Raw genomic sequence first — 15,242 nt, 5'->3', positions numbered from 1 at the left:
ATGACACAAGATATAAGGTTGAATGGTGAAATATCATGATCTGTATACTTTTTATAACATTTAACGATTCTAACATCCATTCGCATTTACATCCTGTATAACTAATGATTGATCAAAACAAGGTACACACCCAAATCTTACTCTCTTTTGGTTTCTAAAGGCCCAAGTTGCCCACAAGAAATTGACACCTGCATATTAACAACACGAGTGTATTTATTTCAGAAAACCGCAAACTTCCGTATTATCTTGGATATAGATGAATCCTCATACTTCCCTCAAAGACCATCACCTTGACCCATGTTGAGGAAAAAATCAGCTTCTGTTGTTCTCAAAGGTCACACCTATCTAATACTTCACTCCTCTTTTCTCTCTGCTGCATCCTCATCTTCATTCAAGTGTTGATCCAAGGGCCTCTCCGGAACCTCCCGTCCTCGAATCTGATTTCTTGTTTGTTCTTGTGTAGAAGGCAGTTCTGTGTGTTCTTTCTTCTTCCCCTTAAGAATTATTAATTCAGTAAGTACATGTGTAAATCACATTAGAGTACAGTTAATGTGAGGCAACATTACCTTTATAGGGATTCTTTGATGACCTTCAAAATCAGCATCTTTCTTCTTGGTCGACGGAGAAACAAACTTTAAAGCTTCATTAAATAGTTGGAAGCCCTGAAGATCACCATTCAAGATGCTTGCTTCCAACTGGAAATGCTAAGGTATTTAGAAGCCCACATAAAGAAAATGGGGAAATGATACTGAAGAAGAGTTAGAGATAACTGTACCTGAATGTGAAATATGCAAAAAATAATGCTAGCAATAGGCAGCCAGCTTTCCTCCGGATTCAGCGACAAGTTTGTCCTAAAAATTCAGTTATATGAGCAAAACCGATGTTTGTGCACGTGTGTGTGTGTGTGTGTGTGTGTGTGTGTTCCAGTAGAGGGGCTTTTTCATACTGAATTGGAACAAATGGTAGAACAGATCCCTATTGCAAAAGAATCAGGCTCTCAAGAGATTATGTTCAAGGCAAATCAGGTTCAGATCACAGCAATAGAATAATTTCAGTTTAACATTTTAAGCATGTAAACAAAAATTCTCAAAGAATAAATTTATCTCAATTGAGCCAGAAAAAGGAAAATCAGTCAGGTGGTCCTCAAAAAGCAAGCAACCACAAGCTTTCTACCAAAAAGAGCTGTATGATGCTTGAAATTCTACATATTTAATTTTGGGAATTGAAGCACACGAGAAATATGATGGACTGGACACAATACTCAAAAGATAAAGGTAAACAAGGTTGTGCTATTAGAAGAAGAAGAAGAAGATAACCTTCAAGTTGGTATCAGAGCTTCATAGAGAGAGTTGTAGGTGATGTAGCTGCTGCAGTTGCTGATGTCAGCAGGTGTCAGTGCTGGCATCAGTCCTAGGTCTGACACAAATGGGACCATGGAGATTATTTTTCAATAGGATTTGATTTATCATGATTTTTAGGTCCCTCCTTGCGTTGTTTTCATTGCCATAAAGTTTTCACAAGAAAAACCAAGTTTTTTGATTTTTTGGCCACCCTGATCTGTAGGCTGCGTTGTTTGCTGTAAGATTTGAAAGGAATGGTCGTTTTTAGCTTGGGATTCTTATGGAAGTGGTTTCGTTGCATTCTGTCAAGCAATGGAGTTATGAACATTTTGGGGACTATTTTTTCTTATGCCCTAGGTGCCAAAACTGCCTCAAATCATTTTTTCATCTTAAGAACAAAAGGGAAAGGAGGCCAAGGTGGGAATCCTTTTTTCATCTTAACAACACATTTCTTCCCACTTAAAAACAAAATCCTCAAAGAACAGGCCTTCAAAGTCCTTGCTTAATTGATACAGACAACACATCGACATAATATTGAAGATGTCCTAAATAACACCCCCCCCCCCCCCCCGCCACGTGTAAATTCTTCAAAAAGCTTGGTATGAGATCTCAAAGACACGTTATATGCACATGTCGGTGACTTTGCCTCTGTCCAAATAATAGTTTGACTCTCACGATTGCTCACCACAAGAATGTAAGAACCGACTCTCAATGGTCCCAAAAAAAAAAAAAGAACAAGAAGAAAACATGTTTTAGTGCTTATTGCACTCTCCATTTTGAAAAGGGTCACTAAGAACTAAGAAGGTCTTAGTTGTCTGCTTTGCAAAAAAGAAAGGTCGTAGTTGTCAATTTTTCAGGTTACAAACAACCACCTTCAACAAAAGCGTTCGCATGAATCATGTCCTTGGAGTATCACAAAGGTGATAATTCCTCAATTAGTAAGAAAAGGATGACAATTCTTCTACAACAATAATGAATTTTTTCAGTTGCATTAGATTTTAAATTTGATCACTACCCATAGTTTCTAGCCTTTACTACACTTAAACATAAATGTTACTTACACTTTAGTAATCACCATTTTCTTGCTAATTGAGGAATTATCACCTTTGTAATCCTCCAAGGACATGATTCATGCAAACACTTTTGTCGATGGTTGTTGTTTATAACCTGAAAATTTGACAACTAAGACCTTCTTAGTTCTTAGTGACCCTTTTCAAAATGCAGAGTGCAATAAGCACTAAAACTTGTCTTCTTCTCGTTCTTTTTTTTTTTTTGAATCATTGAGAGTCGGTTCTTACATTCTTGTGGTGAGCAATCGTGAGAGTCAAACTACTATTTGGATAGAGGCAAAAACACTAACATGTACATATAACGTGTCTTTGAGATTTCATACCAAGTCCAAGCTTACTGAAGAATTTACTTAATTAGGGGGGGGTGGTGTTTAGGACATCTTGAATATTATGTCGATGTGTTGTCTATATTAATTAAGAAAGGACTTTGAAGGGCTATTCTTTGAGGATTTTGTTTTCAAGTGGGAAGAAATGTGCTCTTTGTGTTGTTAAGAGTTTTAGATAGTTGTCTGTTGTTCCTCTCTTCTTTTTTTCTTGTCAATTTTTCAGGCTACAAACAGCAACCTTCGACAAAAGTGTTTGCATGAATCAAGTCCTTGGAGGATCACAAAGGTGATAATTCCTCAATAAGCAAGAAAAGGGTGATAATTCTTCTACAAGAATAATGAATTTTTTCAGTTGCATTAGATTTTAAATCTGATTGCTACCCATAGTTTCCAGCCTTCACTACACTTAAGCATAAATCTTACTTGCACTTTATTAATCAAAAACAAAATGAATGCAGTTTATGAATTTATGTAGTCTCCCTTCTCAAATGACCTCAAACTTCTCAACTCTATTTCTAGATTTTAAGCCAAGATTCCATCTTTAACATCTCATTATCGGTTTTCATAGCTTATGCACTACAATCAGACTTTTATTGGTCCCTTCGCTAGAATTAACACTAAGAGCTTAGTTTTTCATAATTTGTCGCTATCTGGATTCTGACGTCTAGTTTTGGAGCCATAATCCCACTTTTATGCAGAAATGTTGATCCAAGAAACAAACAATAAAAAAAATTCAAATTTCAAAAAATTATAGCTATTGAAAATCAAACCTCAGGTAAGGAACCAAATATACAATAGAGTACACCACATAACGCTGTCTACTGGTATCCAACCAAGCGAAAACCCAACTCTATTCAAGAAAAAAAAAAAACAAAAAACAAAAAATAAATAAACATAAATAAACAAAAACATAAAATCGAACTTAAAACCCTAACTTCATAAACAAATAAAAATAAAATACTCACCAACCAATTGAAGTAAGGGATGAAGCTTATGATCCCCATTATAGCAAACCTAGCATCATTAGAATCGATCAGAGATTCACTTTCTTCGTTTGGAACCTTGGAGATAGGAAAAACCAGAGAATTAAGAATACAAGCTCCGATTGCCATGGCGAAAGGCGCATCCTGAGAAAACTCTGCTCTACATTTCACATTTCTGTTTTTTCTCCTCTGTAAAAACAAAATCTAGGGTTTCTGAAAATTTTCGAACTGAAACGAAGACAAATTAAAGAGGAAGAAAAGATTTTTTCGTATTATTACCTGATTCAGAATTTTCTTCAAATTTAAAGCTCTGAGATTCGAGGGTGGAGAAGCGAGCTGAGGAGGTCTGATGGAGAGCAAAGAAGGAGAGGTGAGACTGAGAATAGCCATGGTTGAGTCTAACGTGCGCCGAGACGATCCATCACAGAGAAAGCAAGACAGAGACAGAGAGATGGTGATCCTCGAGTGTCTCACATTTTCGGGAGCAGGGGCTGATGCAGCAGAGCTACATAAAAAGGGTCGGATCTCGGATATGAATCCAAGTGGTTGGATACTTGGATTGGAATCAGATTCGGGTCGAATATGGATCATTGTCCAACCCGGATTTGATTATTGGATCTGGCATAGATTAGATCCAAATTCCTAATTTAATCAACAAGATCATCATGAAATGGATCTGGATCCGACATTCTGACCCTCGTGTGCATCGATGGATTGGATATGAAACAGACATTATGTAGAAGTTATTTTTGAATGTTGCTCGAACACCTCAACGACAACTTTAATGGTGAGTCAGTCCTGCTCGACTAAATTGAAGTACCGACATGATATTTACCAAACACCCTTCGACGTTCAAATTAGAACAAAAATTGTTGAAAGTAATTTATACTTAAAATCTCTATGATTGATTAACTTCATTTCACACTTTCCTAATCCATAACCATAGATGCTTTTCGCTCGTATCTCAATGAAAATCATTTATGATTGTACACACTTTCATGTCATGAAAGTACAAAATGAGATCAATCTTTGAGGTCACTTCAGCATTATTACCAAGCATCTATGGCCAAAGAACATGGCCTATCTTGTCAGAGATTGAGATGACTCGGAGACTCACCCCCTAGTCATCTCAGTATCATTCATCAACGAGACAAATTTATATGGACGATATTTTGAAAACCTCGATCGAATTAGTAAAATTTGATCGAGTCAATCGAGATTTTCTATATTTTAATTAAAATAATTAATTTTTAGAATTTAAATATTTATTATCTAAATAAAATATAATTTTATAAATAAACATCTTCTAATCTACCTCAATTTATAATTATTTTCATATAAATACATATGAATAAATAGGTGTAAGCCGAGTTTAATGGTTTATTTTCCGAGACGAGTTGACTCGTCCAAGACAACTCGATCACTCCAAATTAACCGAGATTTGAAACTATGGACTCCGAAAGGCACCGCCATTGTTTCTGTCTTTTAATGAATTAAACAAAACAGCAATCTTAAAAGATACCCATTTCGTCAACTTCTATGGCCAAATCCTTCTATAAATTTTCAATCCTCACTGTCACTAAAAATCTTTGATTGACCAACCCAAAAGAGTGTCCTTTCTCAAGGAGAGACAAAGGTTGGTAGAACAGATTAAAGAAGAGAGAGAAAAGAGAGCCAAAACAGATGTTTCTTACCATTTCAACAGATGGTTCTTATCATTTAATTGGAATTAATTATTGTACTACAAGTTCTAAATTGTACTTCATTAAAGTATATTTAATGATCCTAAGACCTCTTTTTCAATGATTTTTTTTCTATTATTTGGTGAGTTCTTGTTGTTTCTATAGTTCTATTTATATTTGAATGTAGAGATGAATTTGTATTATGTGGAGAGATCTAAGAAGAAATTGCAAAGGTAGGGAGGTGCAGGTGAGTAGAAATTGAAGTAAAGAAACAACCCATTTAAGAATTTATATATTTTCATGGTTTTTGTGAGGGGTTATAGTGGGTAGACTGAAGAAGACCCATTTCAGTTTTTAGTGGTTTTGTGAGCTTTTAGTGGTTTTATGTGGGTCATAATGTGTAGACATAAGAAGTGAACAAAAACCCCATCTGAAGATTTTTGAAGAAGAGAAAGACCCATTTCAGATTTTATGTTTTTTTAATGGTTTTGTGAACTTTTAGTGGCTTTATGTGGGTCATAATGTGTAGATATAAGGAGAGAATAAAAAACCCATCTGGAGATTTTTGAAGAGCAGAGACCCATTTCAGAATTTATGTTTGTTTAATGGTTTTGTGAGCTTTTAGTGGTTTTATGTGGGTCAGAGTGAGTAGACATAAGAAGAGAATAAAAGTTTCATTGAATTTCAACTAACAATGAAAAGTTTCATGATTCAGATGGATTGGATTAGTGAATGAAGACAACGAGCAACAAGGTCGAAGACGACACCGAGTTTTTTTTTTTTTTTTTTCAGTTTGAATTATGGACATTGAAAAGAAAAATGAAATTGAGATGGAGGACATGGAAGAGCAGCAAGACCAACAACAAGAATACTCAAACATAATTCCTCCATGGAAGAAACAACTCACTTTACGAGGAATTATCGCAAGTTTCTTAATTGGGATAATTTACAGCATGATCGTAATGAAGCTTAACCTTACAATCGGGCTCGTTCCCAATCTCAATGTCTCTGCGGCCCTTCTTGCATTCGTATTCATTCAGTCATGGACAAAGTTGCTTCATAAGTCTGGCATTGTCTCGACTCCGTTTACTAAGCAGGAGAACACCGTAATTCAGACGTGCGCCGTTGCATGTTATAGTGTTGCTGTTGGAGGTTTGGGCTCGAATTCTTGTTAATTTTGCAGAAATGAAATATTTTTTTCTCCATTTTTATAGTCTAGTGGGTCCTTTTAACTTTAATTATATGATTGTAGGAGGTTTTGGGTCTTATTTGTTGGGATTGAATAAGAGGACATATGAACAAGCAGGAGTTGGTACAGAGGGGAACACTTCAAGGAGCTACAAAGAACCTGAGATTGGTTGGATGATTGGCTTTCTTGTTGTTACAAGCTTTGTTGGGCTTTTGGCCTTGGTCCCTCTCCGGAAGGTAAATTTAATTCTTTCTTAAAATCATAGTAACAAAGTTCGGATTCGGTAATTATTCAGTGGGGATTCCATAATTAATTTGAATAAATTTGGAAAGGTTTTGTAAAAAGTTCGCAAAATTTGGGAGATCATACAAAACATTTTTTTGGGTTTCTTACCAAAACCTATCATCTTCAACCTCTTTCTAAATCCTTTCCTCTTCTTGGTGTTTGAATGTTGAAAAAATTAAAATTTTGGATGTGAAGGGTAAAAATGTCATCATATTCCACGATTGATTGAGAAGGCGTTGATTAATTCGTCAATTCGCTGAATTAATCGGCTAGTCCCAAATTCGGAGTTTTCTATGAAATTTTTGAAAAAATTTGGAGAATTGTGTGACTATGCTTTCAATGACACTTGGAGATGGGTCTATAAAGAGTTTGAATTGAATATATTGGTCATGATTGACCCATTGTAACTAGAATCAAAATATCTGTTCCTATGGGCTTCTTGAATATAATTTAGTTTCATTCTTGAGCGATGCATGACTTTAGTGTTTGAGTTGATTTAGTTTTGTACTTTATAGCCTTTGATCTCAATGTTCTACTTCAATTTGCAAACAAAATTATGGGTGCTGATGTCTCTTCTAGTGGAGTTTGTTCTTTCAAGATGACCATTATAATTTACTGAAAATTTAATGCAATTTACATTCTTGGGGATAGTTTTCTCATTGAATCTCCGTTGTTCCATAGATCATGATAATAGACTACAAATTAACTTACCCAAGCGGCACTGCAACTGCGGTTCTAATAAATGGTTTCCACACACCTCAAGGAGATAAGATGGCCAAGTACGCTTTTTGGTTCTTTTAAATCTCTATTCTATTCTTAATCATAGCTCATGTTTGAGTTGGCTCTAAAAAGTTATTGATTGTTCTTGCAGGAAGCAAGTCCATGGATTTGCGAAATATTTTTGGGTCAGTTTCATATGGGGATTCTTTCAATGGTTTTACTCTGGAGGTGATCAATGTGGATTCTCGCAGTTTCCAACTTTCGGGTTGAAAGCTTGGAAGCAAACGTGCGCATTTTTCATTTAACTTTTGTTTGTCCTCTTTTCACACCTCATCAATTATCGACCCTTTCAGGAAATGTAATTTGTTTTATCTTATTTCTTTTGTAGATTTTACTTCGATTTCAGCATGACTTACGTTGGAGCAGGGATGATCTGTTCCCATCTTGTAAACATGTCTTTGCTTCTAGGGGCTATTCTTTCATGGGGTATAATGTGGCCTTTGATACATGGGCTAAAAGGAGAGTGGTACCCAACAAGTTTATCAGAAACCAGTATGAAGAGTTTGAATGGTTACAAGGTCAGTAAATGTGAATCAGATATTCTTTCATTTTCTAATTTCGATATCTAGGATTCGTCTTAAGATTTTCTCAGTACTAGTCGCTGCTTATGCAACTTAGCAAACCTATAATTTTCTCAGTGTCTCATGGTTTCAGGTCTTTATCTCCATTGCTCTCATCCTCGGAGATGGGCTCTACAATTTTCTCAAGATACTGCTTTATACAACTAGGAGTATTCATGCCAGATTGAAAGACAAGGGCCTCGGTTCAGGTAAAAGAGAAACTGATAACTTGTTCCATTGATCGGATGGATTGGCCTGAGTGGGCTTTACGACTGATTCTTGAGAACCAAAACCGATGGGTACCCGCATTTCTTGGTGGTTTTGGTAGAACCGGAATTGGAACCGACAAGAACCAAAACTGGGAAACTATAATGGTTCCGATTCTAAATACCTTAGGAACCGAACCGGAACTGACCCATTGACACCCCTACTTCAAATGGTGCCTTGAGTTGGGCGTGAGGCCAGGTGCTTTGATTCACAATGTCTTGGACCAATTTAGGGAGGATCTTATATTAAGGCCAATCTTAAACAAATGACCTTCGGAAACCTACGACTTGTAGAACTTTGATTAACAAATTGTCTTCTCTTATGCAGTTGTAGATCAGACTTGTTCTCTCGATGATCTTTATCGAAATGAACTATTCGTGAGAGAGAGCATTCCCGTGTGGCTTGCATGCGTCGGATACACCTTCTTCTCCATTGTGTCCATCATTGTGATCCCACTCATGTTCCCTCAGCTGAAATGGTACTACGTTGTTGTGGCCTACATTCTTGCTCCGGCTTTGGGTTTCTGCAATGCTTATGGTGCGGGTTTAACCGACATGAACATGGCCTATAATTATGGGAAAGTGGCCCTTTTTGTGCTCGCCGCGTTGGCTGGGAAAGACAATGGTGTGGTTTCAGGGCTTATTGGCTGCGGCCTAATTAAATCCATCGTGTCTGTTTCATCTGATCTAATGCATGACTTCAAGTCTGGCCATCTCACTTTCAGTTCGCCTCGCTCGATGCTCCTAAGCCAAGCTATTGGGACGGCCATGGGATGCATTGTAGCTCCTTTCACATTCTTTCTCTTCTACAAGGCATTCGATGTGGGAAACCCAAATGGAGAGTTCAGAGCCCCGTATGCTATAATCTATCGAAACATGGCAATTCTAGGTGTTGAAGGCTTCTCCGCCTTGCCCCATCATTGCTTGCAATTATGTTATGGCTTCTTTGCCTTTGCCATTGCCGCAAACGTGTTTAGGAACTTTTCAACGAAATTTGGGAAATGGGTTCCTCTTCCCATGGCTATGGCAATACCCTTCTTAGTGGGCGCTAATTTTGCTATCGACATGTGTGTTGGGAGCTTGGTTATGTTCGTGTGGCACAAACTCAACAGTGAGAAGTCTAGATTGATGGTTCCGGCCATTGCTTCAGGTCTAATATGTGGGGATGGGCTATGGATCCTCCCTTCATCAATTCTTGCGTTGGCTAAGGTTCATCCTCCAATTTGCATGAGGTTCTTGTCTAGTTAGTCGAAACATGTTTAAATTTGATCTAGGAATACATATGACTATAGAGATGAAGTGTGGATGGTCCCTCCACCGTCGGACCCTCTAAGACCATGACATAAGAGTTGCTATTGTTATTAATAATAATGTAGCACTGTTGTTTATATTAAGCTTAGAAAAAGATCGGTTTCTCATGGGTATTCGAAAATCTGATTTCGAAATCGAGGTAAGCTTAACAATGTAAAGGCCTTCCCAGTTAGTTAAAAATTTCCAGGTAGAGACATTTTGATGAATGTGAGTGCAAATCCTTAAAATGAAGCTGTAAATGAATGTACTATTAGAATGATATCATAAGCATGGACGATGCATTTTTTGTATATATTGGCATATTCTTTGGCCTGTGTACATGTATCTTATAATTGCGGGCAGGGTGACCGATAGCCATGAACCGTCAAGGCTATGGGTGACATCTCATGGGCTCAAGAGCTTCTCTATGCCACCATTTGGGATGGTCATAGACCACCCTTTGAGAATCCATTCTGAAGTCTTGTCGGTTGCTTTGGCTTAGCCATTATCTTTGGCATAATACGGTATGGGCTTAAGATGTTTGATGGCATAGATGGTTAGCGATTGCCATAGCATAGTGGTTCATGTAAAGCGTCCAATTATTCCTATCATGATCAAGTCCCCAAGTATGGAATAGATGCGGCCTTAGTGGCATGGATGAGATGTTCTTGAACTTGGCATATATGACACTTTAGTACGAAATTAGTGGCCTCATCTTCCATTGTTGGCTAAATAATAATCTAGATTTACTGTTTGTAGGTTCAACTTTCTTTTCCATTGACGTTCGCCAGCTTCACCTTCGGGGATTTCTCATTGAGTGTGACATCCAACATTTAGGCTGGATTGTAACACATTGCGTCTCCATGTTGTCCAAAAATTAGGCCAAATTGCTATCGAGGTCTTGATGTAAACCTAATATTTGCCTCCTACAATTCAAGCTTGGTATTGCTTTTGGTATCTTAAGCGTTTGATTCATGTCCGATAGACTACAAGGTTTACCTTAAAATTCCTCATAATCTCCAAGTTGGGTCACACAAAACCAAAAATTTATAGATAGCTGCTATTGGCACATCAACTTTTACTTATTATACCCCAATTTCATAAATATTTATCACACCCCAACTAAAGATTAAAACACACTCTTCAAACATTTCATAGGTTCGGCTCAAATTATAATCTCAACATTATTACAAAAAATTGTCACAATAGTTGTTTACAATTATGATTAAGCTCATATAAAATTCTAAAACCCAAAAACTAGAAATATAGCACACACACACACAAAATGAGAGAGCTTCTATTGGCACCCCAACTTTTACATAATCTCAACAATTCACTTTCACTTAGTTTCTTTATTTTTAATTGGGGAGTAATAAGTAAAATTTGGGGTGCCTATAGCAGTTTAAAAAAATTATAGTAAATGAGAAGTAAAAAGTTCTATGGGATTTCTGTAGAAGCTGAAAGCTTATTGCAGGTCTGAGCTGCTTCTGGCTTCTCGTTTTTGCAAAAAACCATTTTAGTGTCAGTTACCATATAGTAATTTTAGATCAAAAGGATTTTTTGATCACCTCTATAAGAAATATGATTGCCCAATTGGTCATAAATTAAGTTAATTGGCCAATAAGATTGTGACACATGGTAATTAGCACTTGGCCCAAATACTCCTTAGATGACAATAGTTGGCCCAACAAGCGTTCACAACCCAAATGATAATCCTCTTGATAAATGGGCTTATCTTAAACCAGTCCAAAACAGCTGGGCTTGGTCCATTGGTATTATTAACAAGTATAAAAGCAAGAAATTTAATTCAATGTGCAAAGTTCCATAATAAGATATAAAACTTAAAACAAACCCAAAAAACTATATTTCCAAGAGGGTTTTATTTATTATTATTATTATTACTACTTATTTTAGATTACAAATCAATTCTATAAGCAAATTTCTTAATTCTCAAAGTCTCCCTAATTCCTCTATAATTGAAAGATTTGTGCTCGAGAGTGAAAAAGCATCCATGATTCCTATACACTTTCACGTCAAGATGTGCGATATGAGATACAATCTTGAGGTCACTTCAGCATTATTGTAATTGAAATATCAGAGCTACCCTTAATTACTTATTAAATGAGAAATCATTTCAAATAGTTGACAAAAAAAAAACTATATTTCATCACAAAATTAATTGAGAGATGATAAAGAATGCGAAATTAAAAATGTGAGTTAACATTACTTTCAATAGCAAATGATATATTGAGTATATGAAATTGAATTCAGGTCCTTCTTCCTCTTGTTTAAATTTGAAATTGTGAGGATTATTGGTATTTATAAAATCAGTCTGAGTAGAGTCGAAGTTATGAAATATTTGGTTCAAAATGAATTAGTTTCCTCATCTTTAATTGATAAGATCTCTCTTTCTTACCCAAAAAAAAACCTTTAGAGTCTAAGTTATCGAATATTTGGCTCAAAATGAATTAGACCCGTCATCGTTTAATGCCTAGATCTCCCTTTTTCTTTCGGAAAAAACATGAAGTACTCATCCTGCTTCAAAATTTCGGTAGAACCCTCTCCCTTAAATGACACATTGTATATTAATGAAAAATTAGAGGCGTGAAATAAAAACAAAAAGCAATGTGTCATGTTACGAGGAGGGTCTCTCCAAAATTTTAAAGCGGTCTGACTGCTTCAAAGTCAGATTCTTTTCTTCTATACCGACACATGTATAAAGAGAGAATTTTCTAAGCAAATAATATGAATTAGATATGAGTCGTGATAATATGACACTCCCATCACAGAATCATAGATCATTTGCCTTGGGAGACGTAGAACCATAAATCTTTTTCTTTTGTATCCCGAGGCAAATGATCTACAATTCTATGATGGGGCGTAGGGGGGTGTTAGTCAGAGGAGAGCATCATATTATCACGGTTCATCATATATACATGCAAAAGATAAAATGATTTGAGATCTGCCCAACATTATTTCAAATATTGAAGAATAAAGTATTGGAGACCCATCAAATCTCTCATTATCACTCTTCTCATTTCTTGGGAGAGATTGGATTCATTCTATTCTTGTGATTTACTGTAGTCATGGAAGTAAGAACATCAGCTGCATTATTGCCCTATCTAAGCACTATTGCCGACTACAACTATAGGAACAAAAAGGCTCCACTACCTGTAAATTGGACAAATATCTCAAACTCATGAATTTGTCGTTAATATAAATCGTGTGGATAAAATGCGTTTCTGAAGAATACATCACATTTGTAGTTTCAAACTAGTTTAATTGATAAAGTCTTTGGATGATGAGTTATTGACTCATTGAAAACAAGCTTACCGATCAGAAAAACAAAACGAAATTAAAAAAAATTGCATCCCTTAAGATCAATCTTGAGTTTCAACGGTTAGATTTCTTGTTTCTTTATGAATTATACGGACCTGACCCTCTCATCATCATCATCATCATCATTATTTAAAAAAGAAGAAATTAAATTTTCTTCGATGATTAATAATATAAAGAGGGACATTGGCTCTCAATTGAGTTAATTTCCAAAATATCCTCCCACCTTGAAGAATGGAGATTCTCTTAGAACATATGAGCCAATAGGATGTCTCCTCCATTACCTGAATTTGGTCTACTTGTCAACATCTTTAACTTCAAAGTGGGTCCCAAATGTTGTATAAAAGTCTTGCATCCCAATTGTAGAGCAAATTTGATGGCTAATGATTGCTTTAGCTAATAAGAACCTGTGGTTGTGATTGAATCCTTATTTTTCTCCCTTATCTATATGTATTGATTGATAAGATAAGTAGTCTTCAAAAATAATAGTAAAAATAGTTTGACCAGTCAACTTAAAATAATCGAACCACCACACTAAAAGCAAATCAACTATATAAAGTATACAATTATCTGTACGGCCCCCTCTACCATCCACCTAAAGTATCAAATCGATGGGCCCACCTCTAGGTGGGCCATATCACAAGATTGAGAAGAATCCAACGGCTCAACCCAAAAGTTCTTTTTCTTTCTTGTCGAGCAAAGCATCTACTATGAAGGAAAATTTGTTTTCCATGAGGATATGAATTTCTCAACAAAATTATATTAGAAAAAACTAATATTGTAAAAATTAAATTTCATCATTTGATTTTACTTGAAAAAATTTCAATAAGGAGATTTGGTTATTACGTTTTATGGGTGACGCTAGGTGTGACAGGACTATGTTACTTGGTTCATTAGTTTGCTCGGTTTGAATTTGGGTTCATGATTCGCCACTTTAGAATGAACTTAATTCATTATAGGTCAGTTATGTTAGTCTCGAAGAAGAAGACCTAGTGACGGGGCATAAGTTTGAAAATAAAGAGGTATCTCTAAAATTGACCAAAACATGGGGGATGTCTCTAATATTATCGAAAATATAAGGGACCAATAATATTAATCAAAATAATGGGGTTGTTATTTTCCGCCAATCGGGTTCACCTCATTCGGGTCAATGATTTTGTATAGTAGGAGCAAATCTTATAACATACGGACATAATAATATTTCGAGGTAGAAAAATTATTTTATTTTCCCAACTGGTGAGGTGGGAGAATATTTTTTTGCCCAAAGTGAAATTATTTTACATGAAAGAATAAAAAAAGATGATTTCGAAAGAAAATATGCAATCATAGACCCAAAAGTCTTTTTTTTTTTTTTTTCACAAAATATCATTTTTTTCCATTTATTTTTCATGTGCAATCACAAAGATCCGTGTATTTATGCTCGTGTATTTTAAATTTTAATGCATATTTGATGTATCTCACTCCATCATTTAGAAGGAATTAGAGTAGCCTACTTGGCATTTTCAATATCGATCGTGGAGGCAACTTGTCGAACCGTCCAAACTCATTTGTTTTCTTTTCCTTTTGGGCTTCCTTTTTTTTTTTTTGCCATGGGGTCACTTTTAGCATAATTATATTTTTTGGATGACACTTTTATACTCTTTGGCTTTCTTAATCAATGAGTGATGGACCCATACTCAAAAAGCTACATGATTTCTAGATCTTCAAAATGATTAAAAAAATTTCATCATCGGTTTCAAGATTCGAATTGCCAATTATTCTTATGTTTCAGGGACCAAATTATGGATGACTAAGTGAATGCCAAAGCAATGTGCCACATGATATGCGAAAAAAAGACGAGGATTCGGGTTGCTAATTTTAGGGTTGTCAATGGGGTGGTTTTGATTCGATTCGACTCCTAAGATACTGAAAGTTTTAATATTTTTCCAATTTTTTTTTTTTATCCTTATTAGTTTCTATTTTGATTCTAAAATAAGTAGAACTAGAAATAGAATAACCAATTATAAGAATCGTCACTACTTGAAAATTGAAAAATTCGACGAAAAAAATTAACAGGCCAAGACCCACAAATTTTAAAAATTGAATTTTGACGATCTAAAATCGTCAAAATTCTTGATGGTCTCAGATTTGATGGC

General features: G+C 35.7%; 2 protein-coding genes across 5 annotated transcripts; one reads left to right on the top strand and one right to left on the bottom strand.

Annotated features, from left to right (window-relative positions):
• Positions 1-13: 13 nt before the first annotated feature.
• Positions 14-4,325, bottom strand: LOC147390847 (zinc finger matrin-type protein). Of its 3 annotated transcripts, XR_015183013.1 has the most exons (7): positions 3,999-4,325; positions 3,702-3,923; positions 3,507-3,586; positions 776-851; positions 567-695; positions 290-494; positions 14-188 (listed from the first exon to the last, which is right to left on the bottom strand). XR_015183013.1 is itself a non-coding variant. In XM_086459353.1 (6 exons), the coding sequence occupies exons 1-6, from the start codon at positions 4,308-4,310 to the stop codon at positions 354-356; spliced, it is 960 nt and encodes a 319-aa protein (XP_086315479.1). In that variant the 5' UTR covers positions 4,311-4,325; the 3' UTR covers positions 14-353. The 3 variants fall into 3 exon arrangements, 2 of the variants coding, with proteins under 2 accessions (XP_086315479.1, XP_086315480.1); XM_086459353.1 differs by having other exon boundaries at positions 14-494; XM_086459354.1 differs by having other exon boundaries at positions 14-494; positions 3,702-3,908.
• Positions 4,326-5,383: 1,058 nt separating this feature from the next.
• On the top strand, positions 5,384-10,082 carry YSL3 (YELLOW STRIPE like 3). Of its 2 annotated transcripts, none has more exons than XM_086459348.1 (8): positions 5,384-5,648; positions 6,117-6,553; positions 6,654-6,826; positions 7,557-7,654; positions 7,747-7,881; positions 7,984-8,173; positions 8,310-8,424; positions 8,810-10,082. In XM_086459348.1, exons 2-8 carry the CDS (start codon positions 6,202-6,204, stop codon positions 9,727-9,729), a joined length of 1,983 nt encoding a protein of 660 aa, XP_086315474.1. In that variant the 5' UTR covers positions 5,384-5,648; positions 6,117-6,201; the 3' UTR covers positions 9,730-10,082. The 2 variants fall into 2 exon arrangements, with proteins under 2 accessions (XP_086315474.1, XP_086315475.1); XM_086459349.1 differs by having other exon boundaries at positions 5,387-5,543.
• Positions 10,083-15,242: the final 5,160 nt, after the last annotated feature.

Source organism: Akebia trifoliata, chromosome 11 (genome assembly GCF_017979445.1).
Source record: "Akebia trifoliata isolate Shusen 1 chromosome 11, ASM1797944v1, whole genome shotgun sequence".
Lineage (NCBI taxonomy): Eukaryota > Viridiplantae > Streptophyta > Magnoliopsida > Ranunculales > Lardizabalaceae > Akebia > Akebia trifoliata.
Note: the sequence above shows the minus strand (reverse complement) of the source record. Positions and strands in the feature narration are given on the sequence as shown.

Bases quoted from the DNA above. Each gene is read 5' to 3' on its own strand.
- LOC147390847 (XM_086459353.1), bottom strand. From the start codon at position 4,310: ATGATCCATATTCGACCCGAATCTGATTCCAATCCAAGTATCCAACCA. The intron at 3,924-3,998 runs GTAATAATACGA...CAGAAACCCTAG, and splicing joins TGAAGAAAATTCTGAATCAG to ATTTTGTTTTTACAGAGGAG. The intron at 696-775 runs GTACAGTTATCT...TAGCATTTCCAG, and splicing joins TTTGCATATTTCACATTCAG to TTGGAAGCAAGCATCTTGAA.
- YSL3 (XM_086459348.1), top strand. From the start codon at position 6,202: ATGGACATTGAAAAGAAAAATGAAATTGAGATGGAGGACATGGAAGAG. The intron at 6,554-6,653 runs GTTTGGGCTCGA...ATATGATTGTAG, and splicing joins TTATAGTGTTGCTGTTGGAG to GAGGTTTTGGGTCTTATTTG. The intron at 7,882-7,983 runs GTGCGCATTTTT...TTTCTTTTGTAG, and splicing joins TTGAAAGCTTGGAAGCAAAC to ATTTTACTTCGATTTCAGCA.